Source organism: Phascolarctos cinereus, unplaced genomic scaffold (genome assembly GCF_003287225.1).
Source record: "Phascolarctos cinereus isolate Bilbo 61053 unplaced genomic scaffold, phaCin_HiC Scaffold_726;HRSCAF=1367, whole genome shotgun sequence".
Classification (NCBI taxonomy): domain Eukaryota; kingdom Metazoa; phylum Chordata; class Mammalia; order Diprotodontia; family Phascolarctidae; genus Phascolarctos; species Phascolarctos cinereus.
In genome coordinates this window covers 103,956,326-103,983,091 of record NW_027556098.1, presented here as the reverse complement: position 1 = coordinate 103,983,091, position 26,766 = coordinate 103,956,326, and the positions used below count along the sequence as shown (strand labels likewise).

The 26,766-nt window shown below is 37.3% G+C and overlaps 1 protein-coding gene across 2 annotated transcripts in view; it reads right to left on the bottom strand.

The window, feature by feature from the left end:
- GRAMD1C (GRAM domain containing 1C) overlaps positions 1–26,766 on the bottom strand; it is a 136,334-nt gene that overhangs the window by 32,950 nt on the left and 76,618 nt on the right. The window contains exons 3-7 of one of the 2 annotated variants that reach the window (XM_021007142.2): positions 25,718–25,798; positions 16,917–17,035; positions 10,259–10,391; positions 8,101–8,175; positions 7,252–7,390 (exon numbers count right to left, since the gene is read on the bottom strand). In XM_021007142.2, the coding sequence (XP_020862801.1) occupies positions 7,252–7,390; positions 8,101–8,175; positions 10,259–10,391; positions 16,917–17,035; positions 25,718–25,798 (547 nt within the window). The remainder of the gene's footprint in view (positions 1–7,251; positions 7,391–8,100; positions 8,176–10,258; positions 10,392–16,916; positions 17,036–25,717; positions 25,799–26,766) is intronic. The other variant, XM_078146710.1, reaches the window with a different exon arrangement.

The following is a 26,766-nucleotide window of genomic DNA, read 5'->3' as shown; positions in this document are numbered from 1 at the left end:
AGGAACAGTTAATGGTAGAGAGACTGTGGAAAGATAGTCAGTTTCCCACTACTGGACACATATTCCGTGATAGTCAAAGATAGGAAACAAGGTCCAATATATACCATAATTTTTGTAGTAGCACAGAATTGGAAATAAAAATAGGTACACACTGATTAGCAAATGGTTTTTCTGCTCCTCACACATGACATTCCCTCCCCCATCTACTCCACTGCACCCCTTCTTTACCAGTCTCATAATTTCTCTCTTTCTTTAAGATGCAGTTCAAGCACCATCTTCTATGTGGAGTCTTCTCTTCATCTCCCCACCTACTACTCTCAAACTATGCTGAATTTAGCTACTTTGTACATATTTGCTAACTTTATATTGACACTATACATATTTTCACTTGTACTCATCTCTCCCAACAGAAAAGTTCTTTATTAGTGATTATTTCATTCTTTGCACGTATTCCCTCAGCACCTAGGATGGTGCCTGGCATATAGTAGGTTGTTTATCAATACTTGTTGACTGAATGGCTGAAAAAAACCTACTATAATATGAATGTAATGGAATATTACTGTGAAGTAAGAAATATGAGGGGGCATGGCACAGTGGTCACAGAGATGGTCTCAGAGTCAAGAGGGGTTGCTTTAAGTCCCACCTTTGATACATAATGGCAGTGTGACCATGAGCAAGTTGCTTAATTTCTCAGTGCTCCTGGTAATTCTCTAAGACTAGTAGTTGCAAAAGAGTTGCCTATCTGTACTGGTAAAGGAAATTCTTCAATACCCTTCCTTTGTCAACAAAAAAATGCAAATATGAGGAATACAGAGAAACACAGGAAGATTTGCATGAACTGATCTAGAGTGAAATATGTAGAACAAAAGAATATACAAAATATCAACAACATAGAGAAATAATCATAAAAAGATATTAAATTCTGAGTAACTGATAAACTAATGAGGGTCTTAGAAAACATAATGGAACATCTCTCTCCTTAAAGGCACAGAGGCAGGAGACTACTAGGACAGAATGTTATGTACACTGTGAGATGCAGTCCCTATATCAGATGTTCGTTTGCTTAATTGTTCATTGTGATAAAGGAGATATTAATTTGGATGTGAAAAGGGTGGTTTCCCCTCTATGATATAAAAGCAAAAAAGTTAATAAAACTTTTTTTTTAGAAGGAACTATATAGACAAGAGGATAAGGAGCTTCTCATACCACCTAAAAGGACACAAAGATCAAGTTTCTGGGCATTCTTATAAGGCTGCCCAGCAGGGATTATGATAACTTCAAAGTTAATCGTTCAAAGGTAACATTATAGTGGACATTACTGGGAACGGGGGCAGGACTGGGGCTACTAATCCTTCATAAGTTAAGCAATGCTCAGCTTGATAATAATAACAACAACAACTTTTATACGGTGCTTTAAGGTTTGTAAAGTGCCTAACATATTATTTCATTTGATCCTAACAGCAATACTATGAAAGTGCTATTATTCTCTCCACTCTACAGATGAGGAAATTCATGCTGAGCTAGATTAAATGACTTCCCAAGAGGTCATAAAGTTAGCAAGTGTCTGAGGTAGAATTTGAATCCAGTTCTTCCTGACTCCAAATCCAGAAAATCAAGTAAATAGTGGTGAGAGTACCTCAGGGTCCTTCCTGATGCTCTTCCCTGACTTGTTCACCACTACCTTGCTCTTTCTACTGCAAACAGATGTTCATCACCACAGCCTACTGCAGCCAGTCACTGCTCATGCAATTCTTTGCATGGCATAATTTCTGACTATAGATCCCTTTGTCAGAATTCTGCAGCATATGAAAGAAGCTGGCTTGTGTTTAGAAATACAAAAATCAAAAAATGAACTAACATCAAAGTATAGATAATCCTTGTCTCAATGTGGGAAAATCTAATTTTAACCTGGGAAAAACTTCAGCTTTCAGAAGTCTATGAAAATGATAAAAAAAAAAAAGCATCAGATGAAGCTGAAATAGAAGACAGTGGGAGCTAAGAAAACAAGACCAATAGAACGAAGTCTTACAAGCTCGATGTTCTTTCCAGTGAATTTGGCTTTCTTCTTCATTTTCTTTTCTGAAAGTAAATACTATTTGTAATGCTTCTTTTTAAAGAACACTATGTCTTATGACGTATGAGGAACACTAAGTCTAGAAAATATAGTAACTATCTTACTATATTATAAAAGTTTTTTTCTCATCTCAAGTTTTCTGCTTCTCATAAACTGGCAAAAACTAAGAGATTTTAAGATTCCTTAAAGTTTACCAGCTTGTAGCTCCATTTATAAGACAAATTTTGAACGTGTAAGAGTAAACTCAATAAAATTCAAATTACTATCTGAATAAGCTATCTTAAATTATACATGGCAAAACCAATAATTTTATGAACAAGTGAAGTTATCAAAGCATGTTTGTGTGCCTAAACCAAAAGTGATTTTGATCAATCTATGAAGGACACATGAAAAATCATCTAGTACTGTATATAATTCTCATTTTCTTTAAGATTTCCATCTTTTTCTGTAAATTATTTTCCCTCATGGGCTCTAAATTTCTGAATATTGGATCTTTTCTGTTCATCCCTAACAGCTGCTTTTTAAAGGCTAGTGCTTTGTCCCTATATCATAGGTAATAAAAATGAATAGTGTTGGAACAAGAAGAAAAAAATAAGCACTACGTAAACTATTTTTCAGCTAGACATTCATCTGCCTTACCTCCTCAAAGATATTTCACTGGAGCATGCACTCTTCACTGTAATTCCAGACTGAAAAGAAATGTTCCTTCTATATAGACATGTGCAATTTGAAATAAACACATTTATTTTGGGGGGTTAGTAAAATTTCTCAAAATGATTAGAAGTCATTGGACGTTTTCGTTTATTTGGGGCTTTGAAAGCAGAATCCTAAAGGTAAAATAAAAGTTCTCTGTTTATATTTAAAGAAGGATACACAAAAAAGAAGGCTGTACAACAAAGATGCATTTTTCATATAATTATTTCAATATGATTTCATACAATTATTTCCAATACTTTAAGTATTAAATATGTTCTCTTCTAGATTTAATTATTAGATAAGACTTTGTTATGACTGATTTGCAGAGAAGTGACTGTGTTACTTTGCAATTAAGAAGGGAAGAAAATGACTTTGCTATGTAATTTAAAGGAAGGCAATAGGGCTATAAAAGATTTCTGCATTGGATTACTCATTAAAAATTTCATGGTGTTACTGCTTTAAAATCTCCCATCCAATTATTATTATCATTACTGTGGTTGCAATATATTAAACCGACAATATAAAACTCTGCTCACCCACATGCCTGGATCCTCACCTATTTCCACTTTTCTTCTAAAGAAGTGAGCAGATAAAACCTGAAATGGCAGTGGTAGAAATAGAGCCAGGAAAACTTTCCTATGGAAATGAAGCCCATATTTTAGCTACCTGCCAAGTACGCCTTTAGACACATAGGCCCATTCTCTGCATTCCTGATTCTAAACTGGTGACCAAGTGACTCTTACTTCTGAACCCAATTGTGCTGCTAACTCAAGGCTCAGCTTCATCTCTTGATTTTACTTTTTGCTTTTACATCCTAGCATGGCTTTGGACAGCATTCCCGAAGCCAGTTTGTCAAGTCTCACACCCTAAGCTCTGCCTCTTATGGCAGATATTCCCCCAGCAACAGCTTATAATACAGAGGAGGGAAAAGCAGACAATCCTGGCAATCAGTTGCCCATGAGAAGGGAACAAAGCCAGGGCCAGCAGAGAAGACATATTATGTTCCTTAAAATTGGGCCAACGCTTTTCTTGCACATTTGGGCTTCTATCACACTTGCCAACTCCCTGATTTACCAGAAGACTTACAGATTTTCCCCAGATGCTCTCAACTCCAGGAAAAGGTCATTCTTCTCCCAGTAACTGATCAGGTGGCACCAGGCAGGGGAAGACGCTATCCCCAGCCCACTACTGATTGACCAGAAGTCCAATCACTTGCTTTATAGATTACCAATGCTGCATGGACAGGAAATACAATAGTACACAAAATACAAAATACCTCATAGTTTATTAACAGCTGGAATCTCTGTATCTCTTTCAGAAAAAACACAGATGGCTCATAACAAGGCCCTTCTTCCACATGGTAGGTACTAAACTATTTTGCTGATTTAACTCAGGAAAGATGGGGGCTTGCTCACAGAAAATATCCAGGTCCAGATTTCTCAGAGTCTTTCCCACTAAGACTAAAGCAGGGGGTAGGAGTGGGGGGAAACCCATGTAGAAGAGAAAAAAGAAACACCTCATTTTTTTTCTTATTCACTCAGGTTATTCCTCGGTCCTATCCCTATTATACAATGGTTGGTTAAAAGGATGGTCGTTAAGATTAAAAAAAACAACAACAACCTACTTTGATTAGTGATTTGACCACCCACCTTATTTCATCTACACACATCATCTCATTCCAAGTCTCCTAGAAATTGAGCTATGGCCATAACTGACAAATTTGACCTGTATGTATCAAATTACTTCATCATAATTATAACATCTTCCAATAATGGAAATAGTCAACAAGGGATCTAGAGCTGGAAGGGACCAGAGAATTCATCTACTCCAATCCTCTCATTTTACCAGGTGGGATTTTTTAAACTCAGACCTTTTCAATACACGCAGTGCTATTTCCATTATGTCATGCTGATGGTCAGATATCAGTTTTATTTTCTTGCCACTTTATAAGGGAATGTTCTATGAAGTGACAGTAGGAAGCAAGAAAAGGTAACCAACGAGTGGCTATACACAAACCCATCTGACCACTGTTCTTTCTTAAATTCTGGGTCTGCACCAAACTGATCATAGATTTCTGTTTGTTTCCCAATATGTCATGTTACTATCCACTTACACAAGCCTGAATCACGAGGCCACTTCTTAATAACCAGTTACTCTTGCAAAGACAAGGCCTGGGAAATAAGGCCAAAAAATCCTTTATTTTGTTGTCACGTACCTGTTTGGCCACTGGGTGCCACAGTAGATCTATTTGGAGGCATAACTTTAGTTTTGGCATTGTACTAACTAGTATAAGTAACTAGTTCATGCCCTCTTGCATACGGACTCATAAATGAAAGCCATGCTTATGAGGATTCTAACTATCGATGTGATATGATCTTTTTCAAATTATCCTTACCTATAAACCACTTTAATCATTTACCTTTCACAGAATAATTCAGTATCATTTTTCTTCAAAAATTCTGACTGATCTTCAAGAAGTGTTGTATTTTTACTTCTGTGTGCATAAACTTCTTTATTAAAATGAAGGATGATTTCAGATCTATACAAACAGCCAATCTTTTTTTTATAACTTACTTGTTCAGTCATTCTTGTTTTCTTTTAATTATTATTATTTTTTTAATTAGGCAGTTGGGGTTAAGTGACTTGCCCAGAGTCACACAGCTAGTGAGTGTGAAGTGTTTGGTCTGAGGCCAGATTTGAACTCAGGTCTTCCTGACTTCAGGGCCAGTGCTCTATCCACTGCACCACCTAGCTGCCCCAACAAATAGTCAATCTTGAAGTCCAACAAAGTCAACCACAGGAATGACAAGTACAACACCCTCCTAATTCCTGTGGCTCAAATCTGTTGCTATACACCACCTCTATTTACTAATTCTAAAAGCATTTTTTTAAAAGAAATTACTTCACAATTGGAAAGGGGACATCAAATGAATATAGTAAATTCCCATTTATCTAAGATGGTCCATCTAGGAATAGTATATTTTAGTTAACTAAATATTCTAATTAAGTAAGGGGAGTCTTCTAAAACATGAATGAACAATTTTCAAAGAATTAGCATACAGTAAAATGAATGTTACCCTGAAACTACGCTGAAGAACATCTTTATTTTAAAGGCAATTTGAGATTCTGAAGTACCTCAAAGCTAAGAGTTTGAACATAAGATCATAAAGTAATAGATTTAGAACTGGAAGAAACTTAGACTCATGAAGTCCAACCCCCTCACTTTGGAGATGAAAAACCAAGACATAGAAAAGTTAAGGGACTTGCCCAGGAACACACAGTCAGGATGTATCTGAGATAGAATTTGAACTTTACTCCAAGTCCAGGGTTTTACTACTTCCATTATACAGGAAGAGGCATTGAAGACTGGGCTGAATCTGTGTTGACCCTCTGTACTCTGGAAGTCAATTTAAAAAAAAAACAAACATCTGTACTGGTACCTTCTGTTTCTTCATTGCATTCTTTTCTGAAGAAATCCACTTCTCCTCCTCTTCTCCTCGTCATTATTTTTTTCTCCCTCCTTAAACTCTCTTCTAGTTATTTTGACTCTTCTTATAATGTCCACCTCTGGAAGAATGTCTCCTTGAAGATGGTGGTTTTTTTTTTTTATGGTTTTTATATCCCCAAGAGGCAGTGAAGCCTAGTGGATAGGGAGCTGGCTTCAAATCCTGGACAAATCCCTTATCTTCTCAGTGTTTTAAGCATCAGAAATAGGGTCAGCCCATAGAGGTAGAGAGAGTTGCCTTGTCCAAGCAATGACATCTCAAGCCTAGTTTCTGTCCCCTACCCTTCGACAGGATACCTGTAACTTCAGCAATACAGGGAACTACTGGGCGAGGAAAGTCCCTCTACCAAGGCAAGTCAACATTTTCTCTATAGATTAATTTTAAGACAGTTACCTAGCATAAGCACCGAGAAGCAGCATGGAATGGTGGACAGAGAATAGGACTTGAAGCCAGGAAGATCTAGGTTCAAGGTGTGCATGTGGTAGGTACTTAATGAATATTTCCCTAATTGCTTTGCCCATAGAAGGCATTTAATAAATTTTTGCTGCTTTACTCATGCACTGATATTTCCAAGACTGTCCTAAAGCTTTAAAATGGAAAAGCTGAGAGAAGTTTTGAAATTCATGAGTAAATATTTCTCAAACTATCCTACAACCCCATTGAGGTGGTAGGAAAATAACTTGAGGATAGCTTCTCCATTCCTATAATCATAATTTGAAATATATATTTCTGTTTCCCTCAGTACATGTAAGAAGAAGTAGTCATGAAAATGAAATGGAGTTAGAATCAAAAGGGCAGAGAACTCTCCTCACTAAATCTCTCTTTAATCATTTTCTACTCTCATTTTCCTATATGGTTGATTCTTTATGGGCCTAACTTTAAACCTTCCATCCTTTCAATATGTAGTCATGCACAGCAAAGGTAAATATTCAAAGATGTAGATGAAATTTTATTTAAATTTAAAATATTTCTTACCTTCATCAATAGAATCTGAAGTGCTGCTTTTATCTAGAGAAAAGTATTCATTCTTGTTCAGGTCCAGGGCCTTGGGTGGAGACTTATTAGGGCTCTTCATGTCTAATTTGGGACTTGGGGAATCCTCTTTCCGTAATCCCTAAAAGGAAGATTGAACAACTAAATGTTAAAAACAAAAACATAATAAGTCATTTATTTTCCATATTAAAGTCTTTTAACAGCGTTTCAAACACAATAATCTGTTGTGGAGTGGGAGGGGAAAATTTAACAGCCTATGTGAAGTGTGAGGATCACCTTCTGATATTACCAAATATCAGTGCACAAAAAATGAAGTAAACTAACCTGCAAAGTATATGCTTGTCTACAGTCCTCCGAGACAATAAATGGGAGCAAATACATTCTTATCTGAAGGATCAGCCTATCTCTTTTAAAGTGTTATTAATGAAAAAAATGCACAACCATTGATTTTGAATTTTCTGAGCAAAGAGTACTCAATTTGCAATTGAAAAAACTGAGTCTGACTGCTACCTCTTCCACAAGTGTAACCTTGGGCAAGTCATTTAACCTTGACGCACCTTACTTTCCTCATCCATAAAATGAGGGTCCTGAAAGAGATAATTTCTAACATCCTTCCCAGCTCTGGATTCTCACTACTAAGCTGTCCATATAAAACGAAATGGTTTCTAATGCACGTTAACAACTTGTATGCAATGGAGAAGGAACTAAATCTAGGCCTTCGACTTCTTTGGTGGAGGAGAACTTCAACCAAAGGAGACAGTGCCCTCGACAAATGCAGACCTGCAGCTGACATTCCAAGAGAATGGCCAGGGACAGGGAGAGGTTCAGTACCTTGTTGACCAAGGTTCCAGAGTCAGCAAGAGGTCTTCCTGATTTCAAGGCCAGCTCTCTATCAACTCTGTCATGCTACCATTCAGAGACAAAAAAAGGGAAGACAGACTTATTAATGGGTTTCAATACACTTGAATACTTGTTAAAGTAAGAACCTAAGCTCTTAATAAGTACTGTATCAAGTAGTAGTCTTGGAGTCTGAAAATAAAGATTTGTTGGAATAGTCCTGTTATTTGAAATATATTAGTAATTTTCAGGTTATCTGGCAAGTAAGAATTACTGATCAAAATTTGATGGGGACATTTTAGAAGCAATTCTTGTTCTAGTATCAATCAATCAATAAACATTAAGTGCCTACTATGTGCCATGCACTGTGCTAAGTGCTGGCATGGGTTGGGCTAGATAAACTCTAAGTTCCTTTCTAGTTTGTAGATTCTGTGATCAGTCATTTTGTCAGAATGAGACTCCCACTGTGGGAATGCTCTCCAACAACAACACTATCATAGTAAGATTATGATTTATATTACTACTACTAATTAAAATTTACATGGTGTTTTAAGGCTTACAAAACACTTTACATTTTTATCTTGTTTGATCTGGAAGACACTCTAGTGTCATCCAGTTATCCAGTCCAACTCCCTCATTTTACAGATAAGGTAACTGAGGTCCATAAAGGTTAAGTGACTTGTCCAAGGGCAGACAGACAGAAAATGGCCAAGCAAGACTCTAATCCATGTCCTATGACACCAAACCTGGCTCTCTTTTCACTGCACTATTCTACCCACAGCTCAGGGGATGGGGTAGCTGCCTGAGACACATGGTAGTTAAAGGACTCGCTCAGGAGGTAACACAGCTAACAAGGGTCAGAGGCAGAATTTAAAAACAAGTCTTCTCAATTCTCACCCAGAACTTATCCACCATAACACAGGACTCCTACTGGGAATATTATTATGAAATGAAGAACAATAATGATAAAATATAACAAAAGGGTCATTTACTTAAGAACTTATGATTTTTTAAAAATTGGCTCATGAATCTTCATAAACGATCTCCATAAGTCATCCCCACATTATAAATGACATTAAGGAATTTTAAAACTTAGTAGAGTTACTCAGCATATCAATGACAGAGCTGGGAACAATAAACACTAATTCTAGTTTTCTCTAATCTCTTCATGTAATAAATTACATGTAGAATCATAAATGTTAAGAGTGGAAAAGAAAATTATCTATCTAAACCAACCCCTTCCTTTAGGAAGAGGAAAATGACATCCCCAAAGGTTAAATGACCCGTTTAGGTCACATGGCTGCAAACACAAGGATAGCCCCTCAGTTGTCCTGATTTCTGGGCAGGTGTGCTAGGTGGGAGGGCAGCTCCACCACTTAGACAATAGGTTATGATGGGGAGCCATGTACAGCAAGCATGGAAAGAAAGGTACAAGCGGTGTCAGAAAACCGAAGGGCTGGGAGGATTAAGCATCTACTTTTCCTTCTCCTCCAGGTAGTGAGGCCTTCCTGGGAAGCTCCATGCAAGGCCACATATGTGCCTACCATGTTCACTCTTAACCTATCTCCCCAGACCACTCTGCCACTTTGCCCACATGGTGTGTCCCCCCCACCCTCTTTTCAGGTCCCTTTTATGTACTGTCTTCCTCAGAATGTAAACTCCCAAAGGGCAAGGACTGTCATTCTTTTGGCTTGCACTAAACACAGTGCTTGGCTCACAGTAGGCACTTAACATATACTTTATCTATTTATCTTACCAAACGAACAAATTAATAAATGGAACTTAAATGGTAGTAGTGGGTATAACACATACCAATAACTGTAATACATGATAACAGATGATAAGCATATTAGAAAGGAGCAAAAAAAAGTGCAATATGAAGTTCTGAGGATAAATGAACCAATCCCTACACTCAGGGAGCACACATTCGATCAGGGAGACAACATGTACATATATAGTAGGTATGCACAAAAAAATATACAAAATGAATTCAAGGTAGTTTTGGGAGACAGTGCCCTAGCAGCTGAGGGGAATTAACAAAGGCTTCATGTGAAAGACAGTGTTGCCCAAGCTGAGTCTTGGAGCAGAGGGCTCTAAGAGGGGGAGGTAAGGAAAGAGAACATTCCAGGGCAAAGAAAGACTCCATACTAACCATTCTGGATGTACTTCCATTAAGTGACTCTGTCTCTGGAACCCTACTAAGAGGTACACGAGTAAAACTGATGGATCTTGATAATTTTCCATCTCTTTCTCCAGATTCTTCCAAGCTGCTTCTTCTTGGACTTCTGTACGAAAATATATCTTCCACTTATGAACATTAATAATGGAAAGGATGAAGAAAAGAGGAAACAAAAGGGAGAAGAGGGAAGATGGAGTGCTATACTTTAATTTAGGAAGACCTCGGTTCAAATCTCATCTCTGACACTCCCTCCTTACCTCTGTGACCTTGGCAAATGACTTAGAATCTCTACACTTAAGTTTCCTCATCTATGAAACAAGGAAGTTGGATTAAATGGCTTGGAGATCCCTTCTAGACCAATATCTATGAGTTTATGAATAGTTAGTTTGATAAAGCAGGACACACATGAGGCACCCACCAATCTGGAACTTGGGAATTTCAAGTATAAAATGTTTAAGTCCTCCATGACAAGGTCACTGATCCAGATGGTGAGGAGGGGAAGAATGAAGTACAACAGAGCTGAAGGAACAGCCTTGATATAATGGACCACACAGGAGGCATTTCATTAATCAGAACAGCTGATTTTTTAAAAAAAAATTTGGTTCTTAGAAAGTATGACTTCTATGGAAATCTTTTTCCATTGAAATAAATGTCAAAATAGAATATTCTTCTTAATAATCTTTCCTCTTAGCCTCCATGATACCATTCTCCTCTGGTTCTCCTATTTGTGAGACGGCTCCTTCCCATTCTCCTTCAGTGGTCCACTGTCTCCCTGCTATCCTCAAGCGTAGGTATTCTTAAAAGCTCTGACCTTACCACTCTTCATGTCTTCTCTCTTTTTTCTTTCCCTCCCACCATTCTGACTCTTTTCATTGTCTATCTCTCCCAACATCACTCTGCCAGCACCAATTACTACCTCTATACAGATGACTTTCAATTCTATGTAGCTAGTCCCAATTTTTCCCATAAACTACAATCCCACATTTCATAAAATCATAGGTTTAAAGCCAGAAAAGACCTTAGAAATCATCTAATCCCTCTTATTGTAGTGGTGAAGAGACTGAGACTGAGATCAGATGAGTTACTCAAGATCCCACAAAGAAGGAGCAAGCATTTATGAAATGCCTACTATGTTCCAGACATTGCACTAAGTAGTAAGAATACAAAATACAAAGGTTAGACCAATCCCAATCTTCAAGGAGCTTATATTCGGCTAGATGGATGGACACCTTCTCACATAGTTCCTAGGTTGGTTGGTTGGTTGTCCCTCGTGCTTGAAGAAGACCAAAATGACATCACTATGTTGAGGTCAAGGTACAGTGTGTCCAACTGTGGCTGATCAGAGCAATATGAACTCAGAAGGGTCTATCAAAGGTCGGCACAAACAGTTCATGTGAACATTTGCAGTGGAGATGTCTCTAGATTTGTACATCTCATGTTCCTTTTGAGCTACTGCAATTCTGCTTTAACACAACGTCTTCTTTGATGCAGGCTATCATGCTGAGTGATCCTGTGCCACCGTCTCCCGTATCTCACAATCAATTCCAAAGTTCTTCAGAGTCTCTGAAGAACTCTCTGAAGTTCAATGGTAAGTAAACACATACCATATAGGAAGTGCAAAGTACAATAGGGGGTGAGAGGGAAGAACTAACAACTGGGGAAACTGGGAAAGGTCTCAAAGTAAGTGGCACTTGAATCTACCTTCCCATGTTTGTCTTAACACTCATAACCAGGTTTCAGACTCACTAAGCCTTTAAGTAAACGAGATTTTAAGGGTTAGAGATGAAGAAGGAGAACATGCCCAGCATCAGAAACTAACTGTGCTAAGGTTCAGGGTGCTGAGTTGGAATGTTTGCTACAGGCAGCAGGAGGTGGGCCAGGTTGGCTGGAGGATAAAGGGTTTGATGGGAAGCAATAATAACAGCCTGGAAAAGGGGCCTAGAACCTAGAAAAGAGGCTGTAGGAAGCTTTAAGAGCCAGAGTAGTTTGTACTTGATCATAAAAGCAACAAAAAGCCTCTGGAGCAGAACACGTAGTTAAATGGAAGTAGCAGAAAACCAGAATTGAACCCTGGTCCTCTGACTCTAAACACAAAGCTCCTTCTACCATAGCACACACTGCCCTTGATTTCTGATTCTTCCTGGACACCTCTAACTCAGGGCCTTGTCATCCCCTCACGCTCAACATGTGCCAATCTTAACTTGTAGTCTTGCCCAAAAAAGCTGCCTCTGTTTCTGACTTCCCTATTTTTGGTTGACAGTGCTATCATCCTCTCAATGACCTAAGCTCACAGTCCTGAAGTCAATCTGTGACTCTTCCTTTTCCCTCATTTTCCACCACCCTTCACATTCAACTGACTACCAGATATAAATTCCGCTTTATCAACATCTTTTTCCATCTGTCTGTCCCCTCCATTCATAACACTTACACTTCAGTTCAGGTGCTTATCTCTCTCTGGAAACGTTAACAGCCACATACCTTCCTGGTCCCCTGCCTGCAGACTTTGAAACCTGTCTTCCCAATGCACAAGTCTGATCTCTGAACATGGCATTCCCCTGCTCCACTGGCTCCCTGCTGCTGACAGATAATCTACAAGATAGAAACTCTTCAGTTAGGTATTTAAGGCTTCCTCCAGTCAGGCACCAATTTGTGCTCTTGTTTTAACATTCACACGCTAGGTTTCAGCCTGCACTTACCAGCTGTTCCCTGCTAGAATGCTACACTCTCCCGCCTCCTTGCAGCCACAAAGGGCGTCCTGCAAACTTGCAGTGCCTTCCCCACTACTCTCTGCTGAAATCCTTCTCTTCTTTTAAAGCCTGGGCTCAGATGTCATCCCCTTCATGAAGCCTTCCCTCCTCTCCCCAGAAGAAAGTGATCCCCCCTCCTTAAATTTTCTTTTGGCACTATGATTGGATCTTTACTTTGCCCTTATCAAATTCTAAGTTGCATCATTTATGTACATTTATTATCCCCCAAATGAAATGTAGCTTCCTTGAGGAAAGTTGCTGTGCTGTTCTTCATATTTATTTGCCCAGTATCTAACTAGCACCTTACCCTGCACACAGCAAGCAGCTGATAAATGCCTAGTATCGAATACATAATTCCTCTGAGAGATTTCTCTAAACCTCTGAGAAATGATATAAAATTACCCAAACAAATAAATGAATATTACACTCAAAAATTTGCTTTAAACTTATGTTTGGCAAATAATATGGTAGAAAATCAGCAACAAAGGAGTATTTCAAGTTCTTATTCACAACCTCGACCAGGTCAGAATGGCTGCTGTCAGTTGCCCATTAAAAGAAGAGTCCTTCTTGTAGTCCCAGGACAAAGTCACTGAGCTCACATTCCCTTTCTTCATCACCTCCTTCCTCAAGAGTCAAATTTGGGCAAAGATTTTGAATGCTCATAATACTAGGACATTAGGGCTTGAATATGATGCCCTCCCTCCATAGGGTAAAGATAAGATAGATACACACACACACACACACACATACACATATAAAAGAATTATAAAAGAGGTGAGAGGCACATAGTTAAGAGCTCAGCAGAGTATGGAACAAGTCCCTCTAACTGTTCTGAGCTTACTCTGGCCAAAGAATTTGGGCTCTAAGTGACCCTGGAACTCTTGCTTTGCTCAAAGCTGTGTTAACTTCTGTTGCCAAACTCCCTTAGAATAAAGAAATAAAAAAATGTGACTTCTTAAAAAATAAATTGGGCTTGTGATTTCCTCAGTATAAAGAAGTCTAACTGTGTAAGCTTCCTTGACATACACTATACTTAGTAGGGAAAAAGGATGTGAAATTGGTTTACATATATGTGTGTGTACATATGTATGTATGTGTGTATACACATGTATGTATATATGTTTTTATATATTTATATATATATCTCAATCATAAAATCAGGAAAGAATTATTAGAAAATATTAATAAAATTTCTGAAAAATATTTTGATAGGGAGCTTCCCAGGTTCCCTACATATCAGATGCTTTAGCCACCCACTTTAAAGTTCAGGAAAGACAGGATCTGGCACATTCTAGTACTCAAAAATGAACTGTGTTTAGAACATATTTCCCTGTTTCAGAGGACAGTAGTATTTTCTATGAGACTCTTTCCCCATTATAAGGTCTAAGTATGTAGGAGAAGTATGAATCACTGTGTCACTGTGGCCACAAGACAATGTCAAGGCCCCTCTAGGAACAGGATGGTCACACAAGCACTGGTGGTCAGGGTTTCATGTAAACTGACTCTGGCTCTAAAGATATCAATTTATTCTTTTTCAAAGAATACTAATCTCTGCCAAAGGGCTAGAATTTGTTTTATTAATTTGAGGCTATAGATAATCTATACAACAATCATAATACTGATATATACTAAAAGCTTATGATTTGCTCTGATATGGGAAAATGACTGACTTATAAAAAAAAAGTCTGAACATTTAAAAGAAATACATATCTTTATTACTTAAAAGTAATAAAACTACTGATAAGGTTGGTGAGAAAGGTGCCAGGCTCATCATGTCTTATAGCATATTCCAAGCACAAAACTTTGTACCTTAAAAAATGTATTGTTGCTGAAGAAAACAAATCAAAAGAAAAATCTGTAGAATAGCCATTATTGGCAGGTAAATGTCCCTGAAGCAGTCTCATGTGTATCTTAAACCTACCCTTTCAGCATCATGATTTAGCAAGCTAAACAATAGAAAGGCCATATTGCATCAGACCCATGATCCACACAGCCCAATATCCTGTGAAAGCAGGTGATATTATATAGTAGCATAAAACCACAATTCATGATGTCATCCTCCAATGGTTCACATGAAAGCAATATAACTCTAGACAGCACTAGTAACCCTTAATAAACATCTGTCCTCCAAAAGTTTATCAAACTCCTTCTGGAATACATATTTTAAATATTCACTTATCCAAAAAAAAATTGTTGGGCATCTACTACGTACATGGAACTATGGGGGGTGCTGAGAAGGATAAAAATGTGAATAAGGCAAAGTGCCTGCCAACAAGGAGCTTATATGATAGTATGGAAAATAAGACATGCATGAAAGCAAATATAACACAAAGCAGAATGTAAAAATAACATAAGAGAAATACATAACAGCACTAAGAGAGTTCAGACAGGTGAGAAATTATTTCTAGCTGGTGCAAAGGGGAGATGAGCGAACAAGCTTCGCAGAGGAGGTGATATTTGAGCTAGACCAATGTTGTTGTTCAGTCATTTCAGTTCATGACCCAATTTAGGGTTTTATGGGCAAAGACACTGGAGTGGTTTGCTATTTCCTTCTCCGATTCATTTTAGATATGAAGAAATTAAGGAAAATGGGTAAGTGACTTGCCCAAGGTCATACAGCTAGTAAGTGTCTGAGCCTGGATTAGAACTCAAGCCTTCTTGACTCCAGACCCAGTGGTCTATCCACTGCACCACTTAGCTGCCTCTAATATGCAGAAAATTATCACTCTGTCAGGTAACAGCTCTATACTTACTTAATATATATCTCACGTTGGTTAAAGCCATGTATTTCAAGCTCCTAAGGATGACTTTTTGCTGTAATACTCAGCAGTGAAATAAATAAGTCTATGTTCAGCTAAATCATGTTCTCTATGATTCTATAAAATTTTAGCACATTCTCCCCTTAGCTCAAGGACCTACAGGAGCTAGAGACAGTGCTCAGTATACATGTAGGAAGCCCGTGCCACTTCCCACTGGTGACTGGTGGGGAACTTTTTCTTTTTCTTTTTTTTTTTTTTGGCTAGGCAACGGGGTTAAGTGACTTCCCCAGGGTCACACAGCTACTAAGTGTTATGTGTCTGAGGCTGGATTTGAACTCAGGTCCTCCTGAATTCAGGGCCAGTACTCTATCCACTGCGCCACCTAGCTGCCCCAGAGGGAACCTTTTTCACAAGACTGATATACACTCCCATGTCTGATGGAAGTCCCTTTCATTCTCCCCTATCTAACTATGTCTCTCTTGATTTACAACATCCACCATTGCATTACATACAACACAGTTTTTGCTTTTTGTTGCCAATATTGTTCTTGATGATACCCATCATTCTGCTGGCCTTTTAGCTTGTCTAAACAGACTAGGCCAGCATTTCTGAGGAACAGTTTATTTTGACTTCCAGATTCTTTTACTGGATTGAAAGTGACAGAGTAGAGCTCATCATTCTGTCACCATAGTTTGAGTTTCTTTTCCTTAACTATGTTACTTTACAGTGGTCCACACTGAAGCTCAATTGCCATTTTTATTCTCCCTTACTGAATTTTGTCAGCTCTTCCACTTCTCCATGTTTTAATTTTTCACTATTTGTAAATCTTAATGTCATCTGCAAAGCTGGGAGATTTTACTATGTGTTTTCTCTTCTAAGATCATTAACTATTTACTAAAACTACCGGTCTTAAATTGATGGTTGAGTAACAAAGGTATTTCTTAACTTTTTTTACATGTTAATCTGCATAAAATTAAATACTTTCCCACCTAATCCTCCATCTCCAATTCCTGCACAAGAATACATGCTAAATTACCACACATTCTGAATTGGTAGAATTCGAATTAATTAGGTTTAGCTATAATACGTAAAGACCTGTAGACATTTTAAAATGTTGGTAAGTACCTTGAATGCTCATTATTCTCGAGTGACAATGACAAGTTTTCCATCTCTTCAGCATTCAGACCGAGCTCAGTGCCATAGCTCTGCTGGACCAACTGCCAGAATTCCTGTTTGGTCAGGCTCTGAAACGACAGCAAAATCAGGCTGTATACTGAAACTTAAAATAAGACATTGCATTATTACTACTAAAAATTATTTCTTGTAAAAATATGAACTTACATTATTATTTGTTTTTTAACTTAAACTTACTGACACATTTTGTTCAGGCACAACAGACACTTTACCAATAAACACCCAAATAAATCCGTTTACAAAATACATTACCCTAAAAAAAAGTTTCTGTCATTAACAGGAAAGGTTCCTTTAACCTGACAATATGTGCTTATTATTACATTCATGAAATACAAACTATCAATTTCTACCCTTCGACATCTTTTCCTTTACTATCGAAGAATCAATAAATAACTGAAATGTCTAGATAGGTTAGTAGCCTCAAGTTATTAAATATGGCAAATTAAGATACTGCTATATTACTCAGCAAAACACAATCATTATGCCGCCATTTATGTAGCACTTTACAACTCCTACATTCATTATTTTCTTTGAGAAGAAATGTCTTCATAGAGCCTTAATGTGGCAGGTGATCTGAATTCTAGAAATACTGACAGACTTTCAGACATCATTTCAGACGTTACAATTTGGTTAGTAGTCTTGTTTACAACTACTAAGAAAAGTTTAGATCCGGGTAGGCAATCCAAGGCACTTCACGTCACTGTTGCCAAGGTTCAGTCACTCATCCATTTATTCAAAAGGTATTTATTGAGCACCAATGTACACAGCGCTATGAGGGATACAATGAAGCATTATCTCTCCTAGGATAGTAGATGTATAGTCAGAGGGAACCTTCAAGATCATCTAGTTCTCATTTTACAGATGAGTAAACTGAGGCTCAGAGAGAGACAATGATTTGCAGAATGTCACAAAAAAAGTAAACAGAAGTGCAGGTATTCTAACATCAAACCTCTCATTTTCAAATCGGTTTTTTCACTGCACTATGAAGCTTCCTAACTTCAAAGAGCTTGTCATCTCATGAGGGATAAAAGGCTTAAATATTCAAAAAATCAAATACCACAAAGCAGTCTTAGATTATGTACCAAATGAGGCAGACGGACTAAGTGAAAAATATCCCCATGTGCCAGACGGTGGCTAGAGGAAGTTTGTGGAAGAGATGGGATTGGAGTAGGGGCCTAAAAAATGGGCAGGATTTGAAAAGGGAAAATGAGGGAGATCCTTCCAAGGGAAGAGGAAGAAAAAGAATGAGAGGGAACAGTGCTAGCAAAAGACAGCTAGACAGGAATGAAATGGGAATAGGGAAGAAACCAGCCTACCTGGGCAAGAGGAATTGTTGCTGCAGAATAAATAATAGGAGATAAAATTGCAGCAGATTGTAAAGGGCCTTAAATCCCTTGAATACCATTCCCTAGAATATACTTCTCTCTTCCTCCATTATTTTCCCTTTTTTCTTTCTTTTTATTGTCATGTTTTGCCTTCATCCAGCTTAGGCCCTTCAGTGGCACCCAGGGGTACTGAAACACTCAGGACAAAGCATTTGATAACCCCAGCCTGGTCTAGGTCAAGTATTTTGCTGATTATTCTACAAAAAATGAAACTTTCAATTTTTCAAGTTAACCCAAGCTTCTCTTCCATTCCTAAAATCAAGCACAGGTGAATGCAAACTTCCAACCCATTAGAACTATTTGTGGAATTTTCCTGACAATACTTCCATTATATAAGCCTATAGTTCTTATTTATATAGGAAGCTGATTCTCCCCAGATATTTTTCTTGAAACATTACCACAGCTACAACAGTCAAAAGGGCTGTTGACGAAATATAAAAACGAGCTTTATCTCTGTATAGTTCAAGAAGGCTAACTTATAACAGCACTTTCTGAGATGTAAAGCTTCAAAATGAAACAAAGACAGGCAAGTGGACAAATCAATAAATAAAATTTAGAAATACTCATTAAAATAAGTGAACTGAAACTTATACTAGAACTAGAATATTCATACTAAAAGTATTACTTCATAGAAACAACAATGGAAACGTAAACATACATATTTCAACGTCTATGCTAACAGAAAATGAATGTTTGACTACGGGGTTTTTGTACAAATATCTTAAGTCTTTTTTTTTTAAGCCAACAGAATGTGTATAAGCTGTGTTCACTTTTAGCTAATGGAAAGAGCACTGGATTTAGAGGCAGAGAAGCAGAGGATTTAGAGCAGGAGTTCTTAATGTGGGGCTTGTGTCGTTTATTTTATACATTTAAAAACATAATTTTGAAAAGAGGTCCATCCATATGCTCCCTTAGATTACCAAAAGGGACTATGACACAAATAACCTCTGGTTTAGTTGTAAAGTGGGCCTTGGAAATCATCCGGTCCAAATTTTACAGACCAAGAAAAGTAGTCTCTCCTAAACACTCCCAAGTTCATACAGGTAGTAAGTAGTGAAAATGGGATTTAAACTAAACTAAGGCCTCTGACTACAATTCCAATGTTCTATCACATAATTAAATATAAGTCCAACCTGTATTTTCATATTTGGACTTGGGTTCAAATTGTGGATCTGCCATTGAAAAGTTGTTATATGATCTCAGAAAAATCACTAACATCCACAGGCTTTAATTTCTTCCTCTTTAAAAAAAAAAGGGGGGGGTCAGTTTAGAATATTCCTTACAAGCTTTGGACTCTAAGACGCCTTTAATTTCAAATGTCCTGTTCCATCAAAAATGCAAATTTTTCTATGAAGTTGTCCAGAAGTCACACACCACCTAATTATTTACAATCCATCTCCAAATTCAAACTTCAATTACATTACTAGTATGAATTTCCTAAATAGTTAAACAGACAGTAACAGAAGTGATATTTTTATCTAGAATTAACAGAACCTTAGAAATACAACCTTAGAAAAAATTCACATTTGCAAATAAAATAAAGCATCTACCTTTAAGCAAAGGACAGTCTCAATGTTTCACCCAGAGGGTTGTTTAACGATGAGGCACGAAGTTACCAGATAAGTTTCAAAAGTCAGAAGATCAATTTTCGGCTAGGAAGCTTTGTATTCCAAATACGTCACAAAACACTTCAGTTATCACACAGGGCTCCAAATACTTGATGGCAAGTATGAATTTGCTATTTTCAGTCTCCTTATTTTGTCATGAGATGCTTTTGTTCATAAAAGACAAGTCCTAATGGGGCCCAAAGCTTATCTATTTCTAACTTCCTAGACTGTAGGATCAGCTTTCTCTGCAAGGTAGCTGGTACACTGAATTGGAAGTTACACCTCACACAACTGGTTCCTAAGCCACTCCTACTAAAAGAGGGACAGGTAAACAGGGTTATTTTTTAAAGACACAGTTCCTATTTTCTTCAGTTGAATTAAACTACTAGTTTATACAGGTGCAAATACCTTGCTTTCACTCAATGTACAATATTTATTCTAATATGATTTTAAATTAATTTTTGGAATTAAGAAATATAAAGATTCAGTTTTTAATCTTCTGGATTGTGCCATGTAAATCATAGCTCTCCTCCCTAACATTTTCATTCAAACCAGACGAAAACATCCAATTATTTCCCAAAATATACTATGTTACCTACTACTACGTACTACTTCAGTGCTAACTGCCAAAGTTGTCACCAAAATTCTGTATGAATCCCTTTTTACTCCTACCTCAGCCTTGAGTAACTGTAAATCGAATGTCAGGAGACAGTAAGAAAACAGACCATCCAGGGCAGCAATTAAAGTGCTTGATAATGCTTAAACAAATAAAAAGATCATGTCAGTCAGGAATTCTGCACCTTGCAAAAACGGCATCAGTTCTTTCTGTTTTCACAAGTCTCATATATTTTTTTTTCCTTTTTGATGAGGCAATCAAGTCAAGTGACTTGCCCAGGGTCACTCAGCTAGTAAGTGTCAAGTGTCTGAGACCAAATTTGAACTCAGGTCCTCCTGACTCCAAGGTCGGTATTCTACCCACTGAGCCACCTAGCCGCCCCTAAGTCTCATATGTTTTATGGTTTGAGGCAACACAGAATAATGGATAGAGGGCTACATTCAGTACCCCAAGAAACATTCTTTTTACTTTAGAGGCAATTGGAGTTATGTGACTAGTAAGTGTCTGAGGCACTGGATTTGAACTCAGGTCCTCCTGACTCCAGGGCCAGTGCTCTATCCATTGCACCACCACTAGTGACAAGTTAGACAATATGAAGATCTACATCAATGGTGACAGTTTCCATATGAGGAATCCCGAGCACTGGTAATTCACAAGCATATGCATACACACAATTACAATCTTCATTCATTTTAACTTTATTTAAAACCTTCATTTTACATTTTTTTAAAAAGTGGATCTACAAGTGATAATCACAGAGATTCTCTTCTGACACTTTCAATTTATTAATTATAATTCATACATTGTTTTTGTTTTTTAAAGGGAGAGGATGGTAGAATAGAATCTGGATCACATTTTAAAATTAGTATGTCAACATAAAAGTAAAAAGATGTATAAACAAGCAATTGTGCCTTATCTAATATGGTTCAAATTCCACCTTAATGATTTCCATTGAATATGTACTTTTTCACCTTTGGTACAATTAATATATTATTAGAAATCACATTCTCAGTTTAGAGGAGCTAGAAAATAAAGAGAGCCCAGTTCATTTGTAGTAAATTGGCTCTATCTAGAGATGATACGAAGCCAATGGAGTTTATTGAGTTCGGGGAGGAGGTGGTTAGGAGGGAGGTGTGGTTAGGAGGGGGGTGCAATGACCTGTTAAGACCCAGCTTTAGGAAGATCACTTTGACACCTACATGGAGGTTGGATTCTACTGGGGAGAGATTCGTGGCAGGGATACCTACAATCCAGGTGTGAGATGATAAAGGCCTGCACCAATACAAAGGCAGTATTAGAGAAGGAGGTATATACAAGAGATGTCACCTGAAGGGGAGAGACACAGCAAGGAGTCAGGGATGACATTAAGGTTGCAAGCCTGGATGACTAGGAGGATGGTGGTAACGTAAAATGAGGCTAAAAAGACAGGTTGGGGCCAGGTCTTGAAGGGCTTTAAAAGCCAAAGAAAAAAGTTTATATTTGATCACAGCAGCAATAGGGTATCCACTGGAGTATACCAAGGACAGAACTGACATGGTTAAATCGGAGTGTAAGGAAAATCACTTTGGCAGCAGGATAGAGGCCAGATTGGAATGAGAGATGAGAGGGTAGACCAATTAGGAGGCAGTGCAATAGTCACTACTTGGTGACAGGGAATAAGGGCCTAACAAAAATATTTTGGTAAGCAGAGAGAAAAGGACAGAAGAGAGAGATCTTGTAGAAGCAAAAATGACAGGTCACTATGGTCAGGTTGGCATTATACCAGGACTGCAGGGTTGGTTCAATATTATTAAAAACCATCAATATTATTTGTTGTTATTGTTCAGTTGTTTCAGTCACATCCAACTCTTCGTGAGCCCATTTGGAGTTTTCTTGGCAAAGATACTGGAGTGGTTTCCCATTTCCTTCTCCAGCTCATTTTACAGATGAAGAAATGGAAGCAAACAGGGTTAAGGGACTCACCCAGGGTCATACAAGCTAGTAAGTGTCTGAGGCCAGATTTGAACTCAGGAGGATGAGTCTTCCTGACTTCAGGCCCAGCTCTCTATCCACTACACCACCTAGCTGCCCATCAACATAACAGACTATATTAATAAGAACAACAAAAATCCTATGATTATATCAAAAGATGCAGGAAACGTTTTTGACAAAATACAACAGCTACTCCTTCTAAACATGAGAAAACATGGGAATAAAGGGATCTTTCTTTAACATGACAAGTGGATCTATCAAAAACCAAAGGCCAGTATTACATGTAATGAGTATAAACTAGAAGCCTTTACAGAGCAGTATGCTCGTAAATATTTACCAACTGGCTCTCCAAAAATCAGGATATACTTTTAAGTTTAATCTTCCTTATTAACACTTTTCTTAAGTCTAGACAATTGGCAAAACAATAAATTAAATCCTGTTTTGCAAAGATTGCTGATTTCTGAGGCAGTGAACGCTCACACTTCAACACACCTCTGGTCCTTTCCAATAAGATCAGGAGTAAAGCAAAGGTGTCCATTATTACCACTATTACTTGATACAGTGCTAGAAATACTAACTGTAGCAATAAGACAAGAGAAAGGACTGAGGTAATAGTTATAGGAAGGAAACAAAATTATCATTTTTGTAGCTGATATTATGGTTTACAGAACTGGAAATTAGTTGAAATGATAACTCCAGCAAAGTTGTAGGATATAAAATAAATCCACATAATTATCATCAGCATTTCTAAGTGTTAGCAACAAAACCCAAGAGGAAGAGATAGGAAGAAAAATGCATTTAAAATGCATAATGGGTATACATATATATATATATTTTTTTTGAGTGAGGCAATCGGGATTAAGTGACTTGCCCAGGGTCACACAGTTAGTAAGTGTCAAGTATCTGAGGCCAGATTTGAACTCAGGTCCTCCTGACCCCAAGGCCAGAGCTCTATCCACTCTGTGCATGTGTGTGTGTGTGTGTGTGTGTGTGTGTGTGTGTGTGTGTGTGTGTGTGTGTGTGTGTGTGTGTGTGTGTGTATTAACAGTCACTGTTGGAATTAGTTTTGTTTGATTATGTATATCTGTTACAAGGGTTTTTTTTTCTTTTTTCTTCAATAGGGAGTTAATGGGGAAGGGGAAGGAGACGGGAAGGGAAAAGATTTGTTAAATGAAAAAAGTCAAATTTTCAAAAGGGAGAAAAGAGAAAAAAACTAAAAGGCATGATACTGGAAGTGACTGGATATTTCAGAGTGCAAGGCAGTAAAGAGCCAAAAATAAAGCCAAGGTTAAAAACCTGAAGAATGAGCTTTGAAAGAAATAGGAAAGTTTGGAAGATGACTGCTTGGAGAGAATGATAGAGTTCTGTTACAGACATGATACATTTGAGATGTCTCTAGGACATGCATTTTGAGATTCACAATTGGTCAGAGATACAAGACTGAAAGTAAGGAGAAAGACAGGGCTACATATATTTATATCCTCTACATATACATACTCATGAACATATATCTATGTGTATGTGTGTGGAGATAAGTATTTATACATATTTTATTTTTGTTGTTCAGTCGTTTTCAGTCTTGTCTGACTCTTTGTGACCTCATTTGAGGTTTTCTTGGCAAAGATATTAGAGTGGTTTGCCATTTCCCTCTCTAGTTCATTTTACAGACCAGGAAACTGAGGCAAACCAGGTTAAGTGACTTGCCCAGGGTCATACAGTTAGTAAGTAGCTGAGGCCAAATTTGAACTCATGAAGATGAGTCTGCCTGGTGCTCTATCCACTGCTCCATGTTGCTGCCCATTTATACACATATGTACATACATACATAAGTCTTTGAGAAAGCCACACTAAGATGATAGTTAAACCCATGAGAGCTGATGAAGTACAGAAGAAAAAAAGAAGAGAGTCTAATACAGAACCCTGTAGGTCACCTACTGGATGAGAGACCAGCAAAGACAGCTGAGAAAGATAGTCACATAGGTAGGAGGAAATAGGGAAAATGAAGTATCACAAAACCCTAGAAAGAGTAGATTATTCCAGGGGACAGCACGTTTAAGCGTATCAAATGCAGAAGAGAAGTCAAGAAGGATGAGCACTAAGAGAAGATCATCAGATTTGACAATTAAGAAACCATTCATAACTTTGGAGAGAGTGGCTTCAGTTGAATAATGAGGTCAGAGGCCGAACTATAACGGATTGAGGAATGAGAGAAAAAGAAACAGAGGCAACAAAAGTAAACAGCTTTTTCTCAGGGTATGGATGATAAAAGGAGGACAAAGCTTGAGGGAATGGTAGGGCCTAGTCAAGGTTATTTAAGGACAGGGGAGAGCTAGGTAGGTCTGAAAGCAACAGGCTAGGAACCAGTAGACAGGGAGAGGAAGTTTAGACAGAGAGGAGAGATCATTGGAGAGGGCGATCTGCTGGGGAACATGGGATAGGCTAGTATGAAAGGCACAGAATACACAGGGAACGAAGGATATTGATTAAATGAATTCTCTGGTGTTTTTTTTTTTTCGTTCTTTTGATTTCAATGTGCATAGTATACTTTCCTGTTTTAGAAAATAGAATATATTGAGTATGATTCAATCTTTCTTTGATGACTAAAGATCTTGCAGTGTCTTAAGGTCATTCTGAACATCAATTCTCATTACACATTTTATACCATAAACATAACGAAGACAAGAAATGAAACATTAAATTTTTAATATACCTTACACATATCGGGGAAGTTGATTTTTTTTTCTAAAAAATCCCTCCTATAAATGTTTTTATCATATTAAAAAATGCAAATACGTGGCTATACAATCATTTCTTATAATCCTACCTTTTTGTATCCAGAATATTCTCATGCAAAGAGGTGATTATTGAGGCAAACTGAAGTTTCATTAATCATGATCTGTCTGTAATCATGGGCATAATATTTGAAACTTACATTCTTTATAAATATTAGAATAAAATCACTAATCTATAGCATTTATAATTCAGTGTTCCAGAGTGCTTTAATTAAGTTTATTGCATTTTACTGAGTTTGTTTGAAGATTTCCTAACCTTTGGGTGTCAGGTCAGCACGCAAATCAGACAAATCTCTTCAGTTCTAACACTCTCCATTTAAAAACCAAAAGGTTGGTAATCACCATCCACCTGAAATCTTACCTTCTCTAGTAATACATTCTGCCACAATCTAAAGATACTGAGGTAACTTCTATCTCTGGCACCAAAGGACGTAAAGAAAAACTGCATGGAAAATAATAGGACAATTTCAGTATCAAAGAAAACAAAAGGAAAGTATCTCTTCCACAAAAGTATATTGGGACTTCCTTTGATCTAAGGATATTATTACTAGGACTCATCACTGCTCATTGTATATCTTATTTATATAACTTAATGTATTAAAAGTAAAGAGTTTGCATGTAAAGATTGTGGAAGAAAAAAGCATCTTTTCAAATAGTTCATTTAGTAGTTTTTCTTAAGTTCAATTCCTATTATAAACATGATTTTATGTTTTATTAAGAAAGGAATAGATACATACTTTGTATTTATCCTCATTTTAACAAAAGTAGAATTGGGAAAAACTTGCAATATTTTTCTATTTTATAGCTGGCTTATAGGCCTAGTATGACCACAGAATAAAACAAAAACAACAAAAAATATATTCTCAGAGGAAACTTTATTTAGAGATCAAAATTTTGTAATTTGTCTACATTAAACCATATGACTTCTTACACACCATATCCTCAGATACCTATTACTTCCACCAATTATAGATGTGAAACTTTACACACTAACCTGAAGCTAGACTTTCAACTTTAGTGGCATAAAACAAAAGTGGCATTTCACTCGCTTAGGACATATTTTAATATGTGATTGCATCTAGTAATAATTTTCCTTTGAATTCAATTATTATTTGCTAAGCAATATTTTTAACAGGCATAGTTATAAAGTGACAGATGGCAGCACAAGAAATACAATACTTCATTTATGTGTATATAACAGGAAGTATGAATTCCTCCTACGTTACATGATCAATGGCTTCATTTCTCATTAACAGGGAAACCATATTGAAGAGTAAGAGAATTCAGTTTTTCTGCCCTGTTCAACTCTTCGTATGTCAAATGAAATGTCAAAATCCACTAATAATTATTTACCTAGGGCAAAACAACTGAGCAGGAGGCAGTAGTTCAGACATGTAGGACGGTGTGCCC